Source organism: Octopus sinensis, linkage group LG11, assembly GCF_006345805.1.
Source record: "Octopus sinensis linkage group LG11, ASM634580v1, whole genome shotgun sequence".
NCBI lineage: Eukaryota > Metazoa > Mollusca > Cephalopoda > Octopoda > Octopodidae > Octopus > Octopus sinensis.
Window position 1 is genome coordinate 38,156,747 of NC_043007.1, and position 20,222 is coordinate 38,176,968.

The 20,222-nt window shown below is 37.1% G+C and overlaps 1 protein-coding gene across 1 annotated transcript in view; it reads right to left on the reverse strand.

Annotated features, from left to right (window-relative positions):
• Positions 1-16,559, reverse strand: part of LOC115217490 (glia maturation factor beta-like) — a 53,032-nt gene extending 36,473 nt beyond the window's left edge. The window contains exons 1-2 of the mRNA XM_029787199.2: positions 16,000-16,559; positions 4,074-4,164 (exon numbers count right to left, since the gene is read on the reverse strand). Of these exons, the coding sequence (XP_029643059.1) occupies positions 4,074-4,164; positions 16,000-16,002 (94 nt within the window). The 5' untranslated portion in view covers positions 16,003-16,559. The remainder of the gene's footprint in view (positions 1-4,073; positions 4,165-15,999) is intronic.
• Positions 16,560-20,222: the final 3,663 nt, after the last annotated feature.

Below are 20,222 nucleotides of genomic sequence, written 5' to 3' on the forward strand. Positions count from 1 at the left end.
CTAACAGTGCTCTCCATTGCTAGTGGTCCTGTGCCAGCCCCTCTGCAACCTCCTGGGTTTGGCCTCATCATGGTGAAGGGACTTGTGTGTTCCTTAGATCTGAGAGAGTGTACCCATCTGGAGTTGGTCTCCCAGGGAGGTTTCAGACTAATGGTGACCCATGACAGGTTGACTCATTGCCAAGATGGTGGCCCCATCATCTGACTGTTCTGCAAAGGATCAACAATTCACCCAGAAGAAACCAAAACTTTTGGAAAGAAACAAACACATAAACACACTGTTACACACACATGCATGCATACACACTTGGCAGGTTTCCATACACGTTCCATCTTCCAATCTTGTTGTTAAGGTCTTGTGAGCTGTGTTAGTCTTGGCCCTTCCTTGGAAAATATCAGTAGCATAGAGAGGGGAAACTTACATGCAAGGACAACCGCTGATCTTCCATAAATTAAAAATATCCTACTTGCCCCCTCTTGCTCTCTGCACTCCACAATGCATTGCTGCAGCTACCTTCCCCTCCACTGAACCATGAAGGTTTCTTCCGTAGAGTCCATCAGATCCAGTCTTCAGATGCAGAAGGAGGCAAGCCCTAATAATCTAATTAACCTATAGCTGGGACCCTGACAGGTGCAGCTACTCCAGGTCACTCTGACTGACAGGGGTTATGTATACCTTTTATCTTTTATTTTTTATACATTCCAGTCATTGGAGTGTGGCCATGCATGGGCACTGCCTCAAGCTGTTTAGTCAAACAAATCAATCAAGTTCTTTTTTTTTTTAAAGTCTGCTACTTATTCTACAAGTTTCTTTGACCAATCTACTAAGTTACAAGCAAATAAACAAACCAACACTGGTTGTCAAGCAATGGTGCGGAGACAAAGAAAAACCACAACACACATTTTATATACACACACACACATATATACATACATACACACATATACATATATACATACATATACAAGGTGCAGTGAATATATTGTCTAAATTAAGCAAAAATAAAAATAACACTGACATCTCATTTTAACAGATATATTTACCAAAATTACATTAAAATATCTTGAAATACTAAAGAGTAAATTTATTCGTTAAAATTGCCATTGGCTTCAACCACAGACTCTAGACAACTTTGAAATCTCCTGCAACTTTCTGGATGGTCTCCTTGTTTAAGTTGGTGGATGCTGCTATAATCCTTGTCTTTAGTTCATCTTTGGTGTTACAAGGAGTTTTGTTGGTGGCCTTGCTCAACTGCGCCCCACACATAATAATCAAGGGGGTTGCAGTCTGGGGAGTTAGGTGGTCAGATGTTAGGGTGATGTGGTTGCAGAAATTGTCTGACAGCCATGATTGGGCTTTCCTGCTTGTGTGGCATGGTGCAGAGTCCTGTTGCCAGATACAGGGTCTTCCAGCAGCTACCCTCTTCATCCAGGTTAGCACCAACTCCTCCAGGCACTAGATGTAGGCCTCTGTGTTGAGTCTGAGGTCATGTAAAAAGATGGAGGCATAACATTGCTATCACTAGTGATCACTCCAAACACTGTGATGCTGACTGGATGTTTGATTTTTATCACTCTCAGTACATGTTTTGTGGACACCTCAAGCCAATGGTTTATTCTGTGTGTTCACCATCTGTTCGTATTAGCACTTCTGGCATGAATGCCAAGCAGTACAGCATATTGTTTCCAAATTTCTGGCAGAGTGAATAGCATTATGGTGCTGTTTTTCTCACAGACAGTGCCCAACTGACCCTACTATACTGTGCCGCTAACAAAATAAAAAATAATACGCATGCGTGAAATTAAAAATATAAAATGGCAACAATTTAACCATTGCACACTGTATATATATATATATATATATATATATATATATGACAGGCTTCCACATAATTTCCTTCTACCAAATTTACTCACAAAGCATGATCAGTCCAGGGTTATAGTAGAAGACACTTTACCAACTTGTTGCACAGTGGGACTGAACCTAAAACCACATGTAACAATAAACTTTTCACACATCCTACCCCTAGAAACCAAACTTCATCTCCTCTTCTAAACTGCATTCTTTTCTTCCTCACATTTCCTCTTCATACATTATGATTATCTCCCACTCCCCATCCCTGCCCTCACTGCCTTGCAAACTATACTGCTGCTTTCCCCCACCCCATCTTTATACCCAGGTTTTCACCAGTCTCTGCAATCACCACTCCCTACTCACGCCTTCTTGACTATACCTGACTGCATATATTATGACCTCCATACCTTGAGGGTATGCCCTAGCAATTGCCACCATTTATCTCTCTCTTCCTTACTCTTCCGTTCCATCTACGCTCTGATCTCCGTCACTAGTGTGTATACCCTGGCACTTAACCACTATCCCTCCCCTGCTCTCTCTTGCACTATTGCACCTCCCCACGCTCAAATTTCCTTATCTTGGTAATCTTGCTGGTACCACATAAAAGGTATCCAGTCCACAATGTAAAGCAGTTGGCATTTGGAAGGGCATCCAGCTGTAAAAACCATGCCAAACCTGATCTCACCTGTGCTGATGCCATGTAAAAAACACAGTCCACTCTTCAGAGTGGTTGGTGTTAGGAAGGGAATCAAGCCATAAAAACCATGCCAAAACAGACACAATAGCTTGGGGTAGTGTTCTACCTGGCCAGCTCCTGTCAAACAGTCCAACCCATGCCACCATGGAAGCCGGATATTAAACGATGATGATATACACATACCATCATCATTACAATCATTGTTTTATTGTCCACTTTCTTTTCTGGAATGGCTGGCAAAACTGATTGACACAGACATTCTAAAGCTGAATGCTCTTCCTGTCACCCACTCTCACTTATTTCCAAGCAAGTTAATTTCTGAGTGGCCAAAAATGCTTTTATGGAAGACCGGAAATGAAAAAAATCTGCTTGCGATGAATAATTCAATAGCCAGACAGGTTTCAATAGCAGATTGTAAACAATGACAGAGTACGGAAGTGATTGTTTCCATTCCGTTGTGCAAACATCAAGACAAGAAGAAACCACAAACAAACACTGTCACATACACATATCATCATCATCATTATCATTTATTGTTTTAAAATCCACTTTTTCATGTTTGCATGAGTTAAGTGGAATTCATTGAAGCAGATTTTCTACAACCAGTTGGCCTTCCTGAGGCCAACCCTGACCAGTTTCCTAGCAAGATAATATTTCTCAGTGGCCAAAACGTGCTTTTTTTTTTATGGAAGACTGGAAATGTAGGACTCTGCTTGCATGATGATGATGATGCTCATTTCTAACTAACCTGTGATGTTAAGACAAACTAACACACACACACACACATGATTTTTTTGTCAGTTTGCATCTATTAAATCCACTCACAAGGCTTTGGTTGACCCAAGACTATAAGTATAGGACATTTGCCCAAAGAGCCACACAGTGGGACTGAACCTGAAACCATGTGGTTTGGAAATTAACTTCTTAACCAGACAACATGCCAGCTTAATTGACACCGCAGTGGGTTTATTCTTTTATTCTTTTACTTGTTTCAGTCATTTGACTGTGACCATGCTGGAGCACCAACTTCTTAATTAATCATTCTAGTCATTTAACTGTAATTTATTTTCAGTTTTTTTTTTTTTATGTGAACATTGGTACTTGTATGGGCTGAATTGAACAGACAGACAAGTAGACAGACAGACAGAGAGGGAGAAACTGGCAGAGAGATAGATACACAAATAGAAAAGCAGGCAGACAGACAAGCAGACATACTGAGAGAGAAGTAGACAGACAAATAGATATATAGACAAGGAAGCAAATACAAATAGACAGACAGGGAGACAAACAGACAAAGACAGACAGCAAGACAAACAGAGAATGAGAGAGAGAGAGATGGAGAGAGAAATAGACAGATAGAGAGAGACAAACAGAGAAGCAAACATAAATAGACAGAGAGACAGACAGATAGAGAGACAGATACGCAATCAGACAGACAGAGAGGCAAACAAACAAGCAGAAAGGCTGAGAAATAGATATAGACAGCTTGATAGATAGATAGATAGATGGATTTATAACTTACAGATAACAGCAGCAGTACATTTATTGTTAGAGAAACGGAACTGTTTGATTCTTTCTTTAACACCATCATTCAGTTCACAAACCGGTTGAGACTGGAAGGAAAAAACAAAAAACAAAATAAGAGCAAAGTTCTTTGAATAAAGTCTCTAGTTCGTATTCTAGAATGTATTCATGCATTAAAAATAATACAAATAAAAATAAAACTTATCTTATAAGTAATATTAGATCAGAGCATCTAATCAAGACAGAAAAAAATAAATAAGAAACAGGATCACTGACAAATGACATAACAATTGTTTGTCTTGTAGAATGGAAACATTACCAATTACACTACAGAGAGTTTGGCATTGGCGGCAGTGGCATCATCATCATCATGACCATTGTTATTATCATTTTAATTTCTACTTTTCCATGCTTGCATAGAGCAGGTGGAATTCATTGAGGCAAATTTTATACGGCCAGATGCTCTTCCTATCACCAACCTTCAACTATTTCCAATCAAGGTAAATATTGGGTTGTCCAGAAAGTTCGTGCCAATTTATAGTAGCTTACCTTTCGACTTATTTTAGAACATGGTCCAGTTCCATAAAATAGGATTTGACTACACCTCCATTTAGAGCACAGTTTAAGCTATCTTTTTGTGGAAGAAGGTTTATGTTCCTATAACCTGTATTAATTCTGTAACCCTTTAAAATGGAAGATAAGAAAGTTCATTTTCGGCATTGATGCTTTGGGAACCAGACAAAAATTGCTGCGGTTCAGCTGGGATGTGTTACCCCTACCCTCCATATTCACCAGATATTGCTCCTTTGGATTTCCACTTATTCAGGTCTCTGCATAATAGTCTTAATGGTAAAAATTTCAATTCCTTGGATGATGTAAAAAGATATCTTGATGAATTCTTTGCCATGAAACCACCTCAATTCTGGGAAGAGGGTATTTTCAAGTTAAAGGAAAGGTGGAAACGCATTGTACAACAAAATAGTTCATATTTGGTTGATTAGAAATGTAATAGCAAGTATTTATTGACCTTTTTCTTTCTTTTAAAAATCGGCACAAACTTTCCGGACAACCCAATATTTTCCCATGGCCAGACATGTTATAGCAGAATATTGGAAATGAATGACACTGCTTGTATGACATGATATCAAGACAAGGAAGCACAAATATAAGCATTCACACACACACATAACAGTTAAGTAGAGAAGATACATATTAACCATTCCAAAACTCAGAGAAACTGTTAACTTTACTTATACATTTAATATTTCAGGATAAAATTTTAGTCATTTAACTACCACCTGGTCACTCACATATTTCCACTATATGACAGACTTTTTCATCTATTGCCAGGGCTATAGTAAAAGTTACACAGTGGGACTGAACCCAAAACCAAGTGATCAAGAAGCAAACTTCTTAACTACACAGCAACATCTTCACCTATACACAGCCAAGCTGAGACCTCTTTTCAAGTTATACACAATAAAACTTTTGGTGTTTTTTTTACTATTATAACTATATTATTTATCCATACAATGGCTTGTTGCTAGCATGATAGGTTATTCTTCTAATGTCTGACACAATGAGGTGTGTCACTTCAGTGCAATGTTTGCAAAGAAATATAACCCCATGAATTAACTGTGAATATTTTAATGTAAATAATTTATAAGTGCAGGCATCACAATGTGGTTAAGAAATTTATTTCTCAACTAAATGGGTTTGGGCTAAGTCCCACTGCATAGCATCTTCGATCGGTGTCATTACTATAGCCTTGGACTAACCAATGCCTTGTAAGAGAAATTGGTAAATGGAAACTGCAAGAAGCTTGTTATGTTTGTATGTGTGAGTGGAAATTGTGACTTGATATGATGCACTGGTTACCACTTGAGCAAAGAAGTAGTGGAGTCAACATTCCTTGTTGACATTATCACTGGTCACCCTGGGTTTTCAAACACCTCTGGAATAAAATAATCCCTTACTTGAAAACAGGCAAAGATTAGTGACAGGAAAAGCATCTATCATCATCATCAACATCATCGTTTAACATCTGCTTTCCATGCTAGCATGGGTCGGATAATTTGACTGAGGGCTGGTGAACCAGATGGCTGCACCAGGCTCCAATCTTGATCTGGCAGAGTTTCTACAGCTGGATGCCCTTTCTAACGCCAACCAATCCGAGAGTGTAGTGGGTGCTTTTACATGCCACCGGCATGGGGGCCAGTCAGGCAGTACTGGCACCGACCTCACTCGAATGTTTTTACACGTGCCACTGGCACAGGTGCCAGTAAGGCGATGCTGGTAACGATCACCTGGCTGTGAAATCCTGCCTCAACTAAATCTCCATCCAAATCCATGCTAACATGGAAAAACAGGCATTGAATGAACAATCATGTGATATAAAAGAGTAAAGGCACCAATGTGAAACAGAAAAAAGAAAACGGGCCTATTCATGTGATTATAACCACACCTTATTACTTAACTACACAACTGTCTACCAATAATACTACTAAGTATCTGCCACTCCATTACCTGAAATTAAATCCTATAATTTATTTCTGCATTACATCCTTAAGTAAATTCATCAGTCACTTAGCTCTAGCAGGAGATGCTTTTCTTCTAATGTTACACCATTAAAATCTTAGCATTTAATTCATAATAACTTGTTTCAAAGTAAATTGTTGTACACTTATGACGTAATCACTGGTATTCTTTTTCACAGACAGCATGGTCACAACTAAAACAGCTTTGATCAAAAGTGTACAAATTCAAAGCTGATCTAGGGCTAAACAAAAATAAAGCACAGGAAAAGAAATTCAAGTAAATACAGTTAACAGTTTTACATCAACTTGTATTTGTTAAAGGCACAGGAGTGGCTGTGTGGTAAATAGCTTGCTTACCAACCACATGGTTCCGGGTTCATTCCCACTGTGTGGCACCTTGGACAAGTGTCTTCTACTATAACTACGGGCCGACCAAAGCCTTGTGAGTGGATTTGATAGACGGAAACTGAAAGAAGCCCATCATATATATATATATATATGTATATGTGTATGATTGTGTGTCTGTGTTTGTCCCCCAGCATCACTTGACAACCGATGGTGGCGGTGTTTACATCCGCGTAAACTAGTGGTTCGGCAAAAGAGACCAATAGAATAAGTACTAGGCTTACAAAGAATAAGTCCTGGGGTCGATTTGCTCGACTAAAGGCGGTGCTCCAGCATGACCACAGTCAAATGACTGAAACAAGTAAAAGAGATAATTCTCTCTATTATTAACACAAAGCCTGAAAATTTTTTGAGGAAGGGGCTAGCTGATTACATCAATCCCAGTGCTCAACTGATCCTGAAAGAATGAAAGGCAAAACTGACTTTGGTGGAATTTGAATTCAGAACATAACGCTGGAAGAAATGCAGCTAAGTATTTTGTCCAGCATGCTAACAATACTGCAACTTTGCTGCCTTGACCACACACACAATCATCATCACCATCATCATGATGCTTATATGAGTTAGGTGGAATATGTGGATTTTCTACAGCTGTATATCCTTCTTTTCATCAATCCTGACCCGTTTCCAAGCAAGGTAATGTTTCCCCATGGCCACACACGTTTTTCATGAAAGAATGGAAATAAACAGCATCACTTGTATGACAGTGATGCCCATCTACAATCATCATATGACATCAAGACAAGGGCACACATACATGTATATATGTACATATCCAGGCTTCTTTCATTTTCTGTCTACCAAATCTACTGACAAGGTTTTGGTCAGCCAGGAGCTATAGTAGATTATGCTTGCCCAAGGCGCTGAGCAGTGGGACTGAACCCAAGACTACATAGCTGGGAAACAAGCTTCTCAACTACATACCCACACTTGCACCTAGCTACCTACCTATTTCTTTACACTAGGGGCTAAACACAGAGAGGACAAACAAGGACAGACAAACAGATTAAGTCGATTATATCAACCCCAGTGCGTAACTAGTACTTAATTTATCGACCCCGAAAGGACGAAAAGCAAAGTTGACCTCGGCGGAATTTGAACTCAGAACATAGCGGCAGATGAAATACCGCTAAGCATTTCGCCTGGCGTGCTAACGATTGTGCCAGCTCACCGCCATACTACCTACCTACACACACACACATACATACAGACTTACATCATTACCATCATCATTTGATGTTTATTTTCTATTCTGGTACAGACTGGATGGTTTGCCAGGATCTAATGAGCAGTAGGACTGCATTGAACTCCAATGTCAGCTTTGGCATGGATTCTACAGCTCATTGCCCTTCTTACTGTCAACCATTTTACAATGCATACGAAGTGCTTTTTTTATGACACCAGCACTTGTGACATCACCAAGTAACTTACAACACAAAGAAAATGCCCTCCACTCAAGTAAGAGGGAGTCTATTTGAGACAGAGGGAGGTGGTTTTATACAAAGTGTTGAAAACATTAATATGATAACAGGACAAGTAGTACAGTTACCTTGCTAGAAAAGAGATACAAGGCTATCCTTGCTTTATAATGCTGGATAGGAGTAAATGAAAACAAAACAAAAATAGTGGTGACTAACTGCCAGAATGAACTCTCAAAGTACAAGGAGGTAGGTAGAAAAGAAAATACAGACAGAGGATCAAAGGGAAAGGGAGAGGGGATAAGAGTATAAGAGAGTGACAGATGGTTAAAGGTGAATGTAGTGAATTATGAACAATAGTAAAGGTGTGGTTGATGAATATCTGTATGGAGGTGTGAAGGTGAAAGAGACTGAAGTGGCACAGGAAGGAGGAGGTGATGAGCAGCAGTACAGAACGGGTGGAGGACAGCATCAAAAACTTCCACATAGATAAGAAAGTAGGGAACCCGATGTGCAGTGTGTGAGAGTGAGGAGGGAGCTCCACAGTAACAAACAAGCTTAGAGGTGTGCAGTGGTTAAACTGAGTGGAGTGTGTAAGGGTAGGACAGACATGAGAAGGTCTTGATAATGATTGCAGATATGAGAAGTGTTAAAAATGAGGTATGACAGACCTAAGATGTAGCTCAGAGGAAATGGAGAGATTAATAGAAGGCACAGAAAAGATGGGAGAATGTTCTGAAAAAGAATGAAGGAAAGGTGTATGTTTAAGTCTGTGTGAGAGAAAAAGAGTACACACACACACACAAAATGTATTCTACCACTGATTTTCAACATCTCTATATATATAAAGCTGAAGTTGTCTGTGTATGGCAGGTTTGGTAGCCTTCAACTAATACTATCTCCTCCAAGATCCTGTGGCGCAAGTTGACCAAAATTGAGAGTATGATAGAAGAAGGCTTGCTCTTCCTTCCGTAGAAGAAAAAATTCAAATCGGACCATGTTAACACCAAAAATTATTTACATAAAAAAGGCGCTTTTTTTCTATGAATATCCCTATTTTTTACGATTTTTTTACTTCTGTGTCGCCATTTTTTGGTGTATTTCAACCAGAAAAATTTTCACTTAAAGAGAATAACAAGCTACATAATGCAAAATTTTTACTTTTCAAAAATTCCAATTCTAAAGGGTTGAAACAAACCTGAGCAATGCCAGGCAATACTGCTAGTTTGAGCATTAATTCAACTGAGACACCAACTCATTGAATTAGCATGTCAGTTGGCTAAGTATTCCAAAGACAGCTGTACCTTTGATATAGTTTTCAAGTGCAATCAGTTTGACATGGTGTGTCAAAATTGAACCTTTGAATAACAAACACAATCCACTGGTAGGTTTCAAAATGATTTTCGTCAACCCAAATTTACCTACAAGGCTTGAGTGTGACCTGAAGCCATGACAAAGTCACTTGCCCAATATGGTATTGAACCTCAAACTTCATAGTTGCGAAACAAGCTTCTTAACCTCTCAGCCACACGCGTACGCGCGCATCATTTGAGTTAAAAACGAGAGTCATGATTAATTAAAGATGGCTCGTAATTCTTTAATTCTTGGAAAACTCAGCATCTGATCAATCTGAATCTTATGGAATTCAATAACTCTAAGATTCCATCTGCATGGAAAACAATGGTTAAGTTCGTGCTTACATATTCAATACAAAGACCAAAAAAGAGTCAACAAGATAAAACTGGAGAGAATTAAAGGGATAACAAGAAGTTACTATGTGCTGGAACAGATAAATAATTTAGTACAAACATATTCAATATGCATAGCCCCTAACTCGTAAGAGTAACTTGGTACCCTAACATGCAGTGTACTTTCGCAAACGGTTTTCGGTGCTTTAAGTAGTCACGAGCAAACATAGACATCTCTGGGCTTTTTCTACCGTTGTGCCAGCGAAACATCGAGGATGTGACAGCTGGAGAATGGTCTGCATCAGCACTCGGCTTGTACTCATTTCATCTGGGTTGACTGGAGCAACGTGAAATGAAGTGCCTAAGGACACGATGCATCGCCAAGTCTAGGAATCAAACACAGTATCTTAAGATTGTGAATCCAGCATCAAAACCATTAGGTCACGCGCCTTCATATTCTTTATAGGAAGAGTACTGAAAATGCTAACCAGAAATAAAAGGCAGGCAAGTTGGTGTTGTTATACAAGGATCATTAAAAATATATGCTTTTGTGAAATTGGAATTGTTTATATCTCAAGTTGTCCCCCTTTTTGTAGTCAGAAGTAGAAAGGAAGCGTCTATCCATGATCCTTATCGGCCCCCTTCGAGACTAGTAGGAGGAAGGGAAGAAACCTAGCCCTCCTAAAGCTTGCAACAGTGTCCTCTGCTAAAAGGTACCTAAGGGTTAGAGGGTTAGATGATAGTGTAAGATTGGGCGACGTTTTAAGTCCATCACCCATGAACAGGAATGACTCCTAAGTAAGATTTCCACAGTGTCCTTATACCAAAATTCACTGAAAAAGCTTTGGTCGACAACTTACATGTCAAAAGTGCGACTCATGGGGATTGAACCCGAAGCTAAACAGCAATGCCTGCATCCTTGATTGAACAAAAGCATTCTAATCGTAATCCGTCTGTCTTTCTTTTCTCTGGGTACAGTAATCTCGGACTACACTATCCTAAATATCCTTGCTTTTTTTAAAACGTTACGATACGATTTGATTGCAGTTTTGCTGTTATTTTTAGTAGGTTGAACGCAGAGGTTGGCTCGCTGTTAAATTGTCTTTAATATTCTTATTTTTATCCTTTGTATCAGTTGTTCTTAAATTTAAACTTAAAATCAGAGGTATTACGCATTATTTTCCTAGGCGAGTTTAAAGTTACCCTCGACTCTCTCGTGTATGTTGAACTAAGCATTTGGTAAAAGTGAAAGAACAGTTTCCGAATGAACATAGAATGCAGCATTGATTCGAAAAGTTTTGCAATGGAGACGAGAGTCCCAAATGGGAATAAAGCTTAAGGACCTTCATCTGCTTTTGAAAATAATCAACTAGTGGATATTAATGTGGAAAAAAAGCATGCAAACTATCAAACAAATGACACGCACGCAGTCATATTCTAAGTTATTATTTATTCAATTTCACGTAATCTAAAATAAAAAGGAGGAAGAATAAAATTATGTAGGTTTCCATTTGAATTGAACTCGGTCAAAACTAGATATATTAGTCAAATGATGCTGCAGAAATCTACTAAATTGGGTTATCCGCCATATTCCCTAGATCTGTTACCCACTGCTTACCATTTAGTTCAAGCATTGAGGCGAGGCAACCCTAATAACTTTCAGTAAACCAGATGTATCTCAAATACATTATAAATTAATAGGGAGACAGTGCTCATGATCTTTGCAAACCATCCCAGCTTTGCGAAATAGATGCGGCAGATACCTAGCAAGAACATCTACAAGAAAACGTGTGATGAGGAGGGAACAGGTGTTCTGGTCCGAATGCTCAAAACAAAGCGAACTCCACTAAAGGCACCGAAGAACTGTTGGAGTGTTTAAGTGCTCGAGCGGGCCGCATGACAGATTGGCAACCCATAGTAGTGAAGACAGTAAGGATGATGTGCTAGTATATATATGTTCAAAGTATAAGGTATTATGCTGTGATGAGGGACAGAAACCTGATCGAGTATTTAATTGCCTTCAGCAATATTTTGGTTTTGAAATCATAGATATTACTTCTGTCTCGGATATACTTCGTAAAAGAAAAGAAAAAAAGAAGAAAAAAACCCACTTATTTGAATGTGTGTACTTTTTATTAAGCCTATATTCAGTAACGAACAGAAGTAAAGGTATAGAATAAGGCCTCGGTAAAAGGATAAAAAAAATATTCGTTTTAATTCTCCAGGACTCACTTGGACCGACGAACTAAGGAAAGGTGAGGAATAAATAAAGGTGGCAGGGTATATTTTCCGGAATCATTGCAGTGTCATTTCAGATAGAGTGATTGATGAAAAGATCTGAATGAATTGAGCGTATGAAAGGAAGAGTAAAAAAATTTCTAAATAAAACAAACCCTATTTAAAGCGAGACGGGTAAATCACATGATTCCAAAACCTGGTGGCTAAAATGTGACACTAATAAGTTGTCATATTAAAAGGAAAATTAATTAGGAAAAATAAATGCATTTGTATTTATTTAACCACTTAGTTCATACTATTAGATAGATAGATAGGTAGGTAGGTAAGTAGATAGATAGATAATTAGATAGATAGATAGATAGATAGATAGATAGATAGATAGATAGATAGATAGATAAGTAGGTAGGTAGGTAAGTAGATAGATAGATAGATAGCTCGCTCGCTAGATGAATAGATTGACTGATGGGTAGGTAAAGGGATAGATATACATGACTGGATTTTTTAGTTCGTCCAAACCATCACACTCTATAAACATTCTGTCATATCAACATATAGATTATTCACATTCATAAACACATGATTGAGTGTGAATATGTGTGTGTGTAGCTAGGTATAGAAACAATTTCTGTATGTAAATGCGTATATGTGTGTGTGTGTGTGAGTGTGTAAAACAGTGAAACAATGTTTGTACCTTATTCTTTATTATTATCATCATTGTTTATCGAATATGTGTTTAGCAAAAGAAGAAAATGTGAGAATGATCACTTTTTCTGTTTCCACGTTCTCTTCAAGTATCGGCACAGCACTTTGTTTAGAACATGTAAACACAAATTTATTGTTTCAAATCTAGTTTACATATCCTTAAAAAGAAAATTAATTTTAACATTTAGCTATCAACTTTTAAAAATATAGGGTTTATATTTTCTGTAACTAGTTATATCATCGTTATATCACTTTGGTTAGTAGAAGTTTGTTTGTTACTTTTTATCATCGACGTTTTAATGTCACATGATTTTATGATATTCAGGATGTCCAGCCATCAATGTATTCGTGCGTATATTTGGGTGCGTGTGTGTATACACAAATACACACACGGATATGTGTGTGTATATATATATATATATATATATATATATATATATATATATATATATATATGCGCAAAGATACATATATGTATATACACATCTATACGTAGATCTGTGCATATAATACATACATACATGTACATACGTATTGTGTGTGCGTGCGCGTAGGCTTGTACATGGATATGTACACACAATATACACGGGTATACATACATATACGCACACAGTCACTACTAGGAATCGACATTCACTATGCCTTTCGCTATTCTTTAGGTGCCTATGAAGTTGCGATAGCTTGCAGATAGCTACAACACACCCATCCTTAAACAAGTGGGACGTGGAAGACAAACAGCTGGACGATGACAGGGCTGAAAATTATATATATATATATAAATATGGTTATGTAAATACACATATACATAAATGCTTACGTATACTTACAAATGCTCATATATGGATAAATACTTATACAGACACATATATGGACACATACAAACACACATATTTTATATATATTTATTTCTTACTATATCGAAAATAGGTATGTTATACATGAGCATGTACTGTGTATGTTGCTAAGTATAGATGTATAAATGAATGCATGTGACTAAAGAGTGTTTATATCATAATTTGTTCGAGTGAACCAAGAGGCTGACATAATGGGCGAGAGGTATATGTGTGTGTAGTGCGTAAGTGTTACATGGTGGGCGGTGCTTGTTCCGAAACATGGTTGGCAAGAAAATTGCCGTCGCTCCTTTTTTGCATGTATAAAATGTATTTGAGCGCGCTTGCCTTAAGGGGAAATTGACACAAGGTTCAAAGAAAGAAAGGAAGAAGAACGAATAAGAGTCATGAAAAGAACGTTCGTACAGATAGAAATGACAGAAATTGTTGAGGAAGGGAAAGTTGTGAGAGACTACTGGGTTATGAAAGAAAGAACGGGAGAGATTTGGGTGTGTGAGTGATAAAGTGTGATAGATATAGATAGACATACAAGCAAAACGAAGCCGAATTGCATCTGAGAGAAATAATTAGGAGACACACAGAACCTGTTTGTACAGATGAAAGAAAGACCGAAAGAAGGAGGCTCTGTGAGTGTGTGTGTGTGTGTGTATTTGAGCGAGAAAGCCGCTAAGTTGCGCGCGCGCACGTGTATAACAAAGAGAGGAGTGGTGGGGTGAATCAGTCGCACACCTTCGAAGAAAATTTTCTTAAATATTAAATATGTGCGCGAGTATTTTTAGTAATGTCGTTAAGAAATGTAAACGTAAAGACGGTTTTCAAAAAAGAAAAAAAAGATGACAGACAAAGAGTAAAAGGGGTGGAAGGTGATAAAATACAGTAGTAGTAATAATAGTAGTAGCAACAGAAAGTGTTAAATAATACATAAGTATATTGCAACATATACTTGTAAGACTATATAAAAGATATATACGAAGACAAGATTCATGAATACGTGTCCATAAACATACACGTGTGTTTATACTATATATATTTTTTTTATTTGTATTTGTTGGTGGGAATTGTATACCGGAATTTAGTAAGAAATCATCAAGCATGACGAGTGTGATAATGATTTATACACACATATACATACATACATACATACATATATATATATACATACACACACACACACACACACACACACATATATATATATATATATATATTATATATATATATATATACGTGTTAACACGCAGGTTTCTGCTTTTACCGGATTTCGGACATTCATACCTTCTACACAAGACAGACATGCGTGCGTGTGTGTGTGTGTGTGCGGCCTCTGTGTGTGTGTGCACAAATCCATCCACCCTTCAACGAGTCAAGAAGCCAATACATGGTCACTTGACAGGCTAGAAATAATAGCCAAATCTACCTAAAATTACAATCAGCTGTCGTAATAAAGGAAGGATACATAAATATGTCCTAAATACTCTACAACTGAAAAGATGCTCACAACTTGAACATCTGTGATCATAGGGCTGCTCAATCAGTTATGATCTGATTGATAAACATTGCACCTGACACTAATAATTACTATTTTTATATACTGTATTATACAATAGGCTCGTTAGTTTTATATTATATACACTGACTATTTTTAAACACACGTCTCCTGAGTTACGTCTATCCCCCATTCCGGTCACACGTACATGTTCTTTAACTCGATGTCAACCCTGTTTGGGCAGAACCTATGATCAAAGATGTTCCAGCCATGACAGACAGTCCTGCAATTTTGTACATCTACGATTACATTGTCTGTTCTTCGTAAATTTGTCGTTGCATTTTCTTTTCCTCTTTTTTCTTTTGTTCTTTTGCTTTAATAATAGGGCGTGATTTTTGAGGAGGGGGGAGGGATGCGATTGCATTTTAGAGCAGATCGGAAGAAACAACCAAGTACAAGTTGTCTGAGAGAAAAGTAGGGTCGTATACAACTTTAAATCTGAGTAAATAATAAAACGTGATGTGTATAACAAGAGAATAAATGCGTAAGTGAATACAAACATAATCAAACATCTTAATAAAATATCCTTCAAAACATACCATCTTGGTAATTATCCGTGCCACTTGTCTCCGTTTTGGGTAATTAATAAGTACAATAAGGCCAACTTTATGATTTCCTCGTACAATAGTTTGCTTTTTCTTTTACGTGTGTGTGTGTATATAAAGAGGGTGTGTGTGTATATATATATATTTATATATTATACTATATATCTATATTATATGGTTTATATACATATGCGCAATGTATGTCTATTCGCTACTGTAATATATTTATACAGTGTGTATATAGAGAATATGTGCTGTCGTTGATAAAGACAGGAGTGTTGTGTTGATTGTATTTTTCATTTGATGCTGCTGCTGTTTTTGTTATTACTTTTTTCCGAATTCTTGCTGCTCCTGTTGTTGATGTTAATGTTGTTCTTCCTGTCTCCACTTCTCATTCCTCAATCAGGCGGTTACTCTTCTACATCAACACATGCCTACACACGCAAATCTATCTATCTATATATAGAGAGAGAGACAGTGTTGTTTGTTTTTGTAGAGTTACTTGTTAGTTTTATTACAATTACATTAATTATTAAATCGACAATATATATATAATATATATATATATATATATATATATATATATATATATTATATATATTATATATAAATGCAATTAATTTAACAAAAAGGAGTCCAGAGAAAACGAAAGTGAGAGAAAAATAAAGTTGAAAGTTGAGGGAATCCCTTTGGCATACAATGTAGTATATATATATATATATATGTATATATTATATATCTGAATATATTATATGTAAAGCTATTTAAAGATGTACAGCTATAAGCAATGATATAAAACAAACTAGTTTTAAAGCCGTTCTTGCGAAATAACCAGTGTTAATTAATGCCTCTTGTTTTTGTTTTTGTTTTTTAGTTAGAGTCAGTGCGATTATTCCGTGTGCATTGTCGGCATCTCTCCTCTGATCCTTTTTTTCCAGCACTTCCCCTCGCTCTGGTTTCTACAAAAGTCTGATTTCGTAATATAAAACGAAACGAAATATGGTTTCATTTTTTTTTTCTATTTTTTAATTTCTTTCACAAGTTCTCTGCCCATTCGTTTACCACCCTGTCTTCCTCCTCTTCTCTCTCTCTCTCTATCTCTATGTATGTATGTGTGGTATGTTGTATTTATGTATGTATATAGAATATATATATATTATATATATATATATATATATATAGATAGATAGATATAGATATATATATTTCTTATTGCCCACAAGGGGCTAAACATAGAGGGGACAAACAAGGACAGACAAAGGGATTGAGTCGATTATATCGACCCAGTGCGAAAACGGTACTTTATTTATCGACCCCGAGAGGATGAAAGGCAAAGTCGACCCCGGCGGAATTTGAACTCAGAACGTAACGACAGACGAAATACCGCGAAGCATTTCGTCCGGCGCGCTAACGTTTCTGCCAGCTCACACATATAAACATGTATATTTCGGGCACAGGTATGTATGTATGTGTGTATGTATGTATGTATGTATGTATGTATGTATGTATGTATGTATGTATGTATGTATGTATGTATGTATGCATGTATGTGTGTGTGAATGCACATACATACACACACATACACACACACACACATACATACATACATACATACATACATACATACATACATACATACATACATACATACATGTTCTCTTCTATTTTTAATTATTTGAAATACTCCAGGTTTCAACGTTGGAATGTAATTAATAAAAACATATTCACATTTTGAACTTGAGGAAAGTTTTACATATTTCTACTGTTCCACTTACACGCAAGTTAGTTGGTTTATTTGATTGTCTGAAAACCTCGGCTTATCCAGATTGTCACTTGGGAATTTTACTCAGAAAACCAAGTATACCAATTATAATTGGTATAAATGTATGAATTTTAGTATGTAGGCAGGAATTTATGAATGTATGTATGTATATTGATAAGACAATAAAATACATCCAGATTCTATATATTGGTTAGTGTTAAGAAGGGTATTCAGCTTTAGAAACCATGCCAACCTGGACTACACGAGCGAGATGTGGTTCTACGACCTCTCTAGGAGGATAGTAATTCCGAATAAGAACTAATTCAGTCTATAACGATTCAACTAACTCATGTTAGCTTGGAAATCTTTATATATAAAAGTGAAGTTGTGTGTCTGTCTCCTACGATTTAGATTCCTAACTACTCCCACATTTTGCGGTGCAGTTTAACCAAAAGCGGGTATCTTATAGTCGTGATTCATATCGAGCCCTTCTGGGTATTAGCGCGTGTCTACGATGAGTCTACGATTTAAAAAAAAATTTACCATCATTTTTTTCCATTTTAATGCATTTTTTCGCTATTATATAAGGGAAGTAACTCTCTAAAAATGTCTACGATGAGTCAACGATTTAAAAAAAAATTACCATAATTTTTTTTCCATTTTTAATGCGTTTTTTTTTTTTGCTATAACTCTCTAAAAATGCTTATATAGTTATTTCCCTTACAAACCCGAGCAACGCCGGGCGATACTGCTAGTAAGACAAGATGATTATGTGTGTGGGCGCTCACAAATACAAACGCACACACGCACGCTCACGCACACACGCGCGGTAAAATTAACAACTTCGATTAACTGGTTGTCCTTACATTTAGAAGACTAAAGACTCTCTCTATCTCTATCTCTATCTCTCTCTCTCTCTCTCTCTCTGATGTGCTTAAAATCTGGAAAGTTAGAGTTGTCTTGAGGGAAATAACTCTAACAATATCAGCTTTTTCTAATATATTTCCTTCTTATTTGATCTTATCAACGAAGCAGATTCAGGTGATCTTTGTCCATTTTCTCTAACTTCAGCTGGCTCATTTTATTTGACGGACTCAGAACAGTTATTTTCATGACGCTCTGCTGCGGCCAGCTTATTTATCATTGGGATTTTATCTATTTATATGTGTGTGTGTGTGCGCGTAAAAATAATTAATTAATTAATGCGACGAGCTGGCAGAATTGTTAGCGCGTTGGACATTTCGGCATTTCTTCCGGCTGTTTATTTTCCGAGTTCAAAAGCTGTCGAGGTCGACTTCCCTTTCCATCTTTTCGGGGCCGATAAAATACGTAGCAGTTGAGCACTGAATCAATGTAATCGACTCACCCTCCCCTCTAAAAAATTGCTATCCTTGTAAAATGTGAAACAGTCATTATTGGTGTGTGTGTGTGTTTGAGTTTGTTGCTGTTACGCCTGTTAAATATTCTCGTGTATGAACTTGTAAAAATTAATTGAATGCTTTCATTTATTTTAACCTCGCAAATGTAGCAACAATGCAGTCGCTTGAGCTCTTAGAAATCACAGTCAACTCTCCTTACAATCATACCATTCCATCTTTAAAGAACAGCAAATACAAACACGCATACACACACACACACACACCACACACACACACACACACACACACACAAGCAATTTGAATGGTTTCAAATTTTAGTACAAGACCAGCAGTTCCTGGGAGGGGGCAAGTCAATTACATCGACCCCAGTGCGTAACTAGTACTTATTTCATCGACCCCCGAAAGGATAAAAGGCAAAGTCGACCTGGGCAGAATTTGAACTCAGAACGTAAAGACGGACGAAATGCCGCTAAGCACTTTGCCTGGTGTGCCAACGATTATGAATAATAAGAATTATACTTAATTATACAAGAAATATTCTTTATAACTAACAAGCGGGCCGCAACAATGCGGAAAAAAAATAACCATTCTTCCGCAGCCTGTGAATGAAGTGATACTTGTTGAAGTGAAAGTTTGTCAAAGTGAAAGTAATACGCCAATCATAACGATTGCAGCATATATTTTACTTCAGACTGGAAAATTAATAAATGTGAAACTGTAAGACTACTACAGTGTTTTTATTTTAGCAACAGAGAACACTCCACTGAGGTGTTTTCCTCAGACATATTGAGCATGTATGTATGTAGGTAGGTAGATAGGTAGGCAGGTAGGTAGGTATGCATTCATGCAAGCATGCTTGTATACATACATACATACATACACAACAGCTCTGAAGGAAATACCTATGAAAAGAAAATGAGAGATGTATGTATGAATGCGTCTGTGTGCATGTATGTATGCGTATATGTATGTATGTATTTATATATGTATGAATATATGTATGTATGTATGTATGTATGAATGTATGTATGTATGAATGTATGTATGTATGTATATATGTATGTATATATATGTAT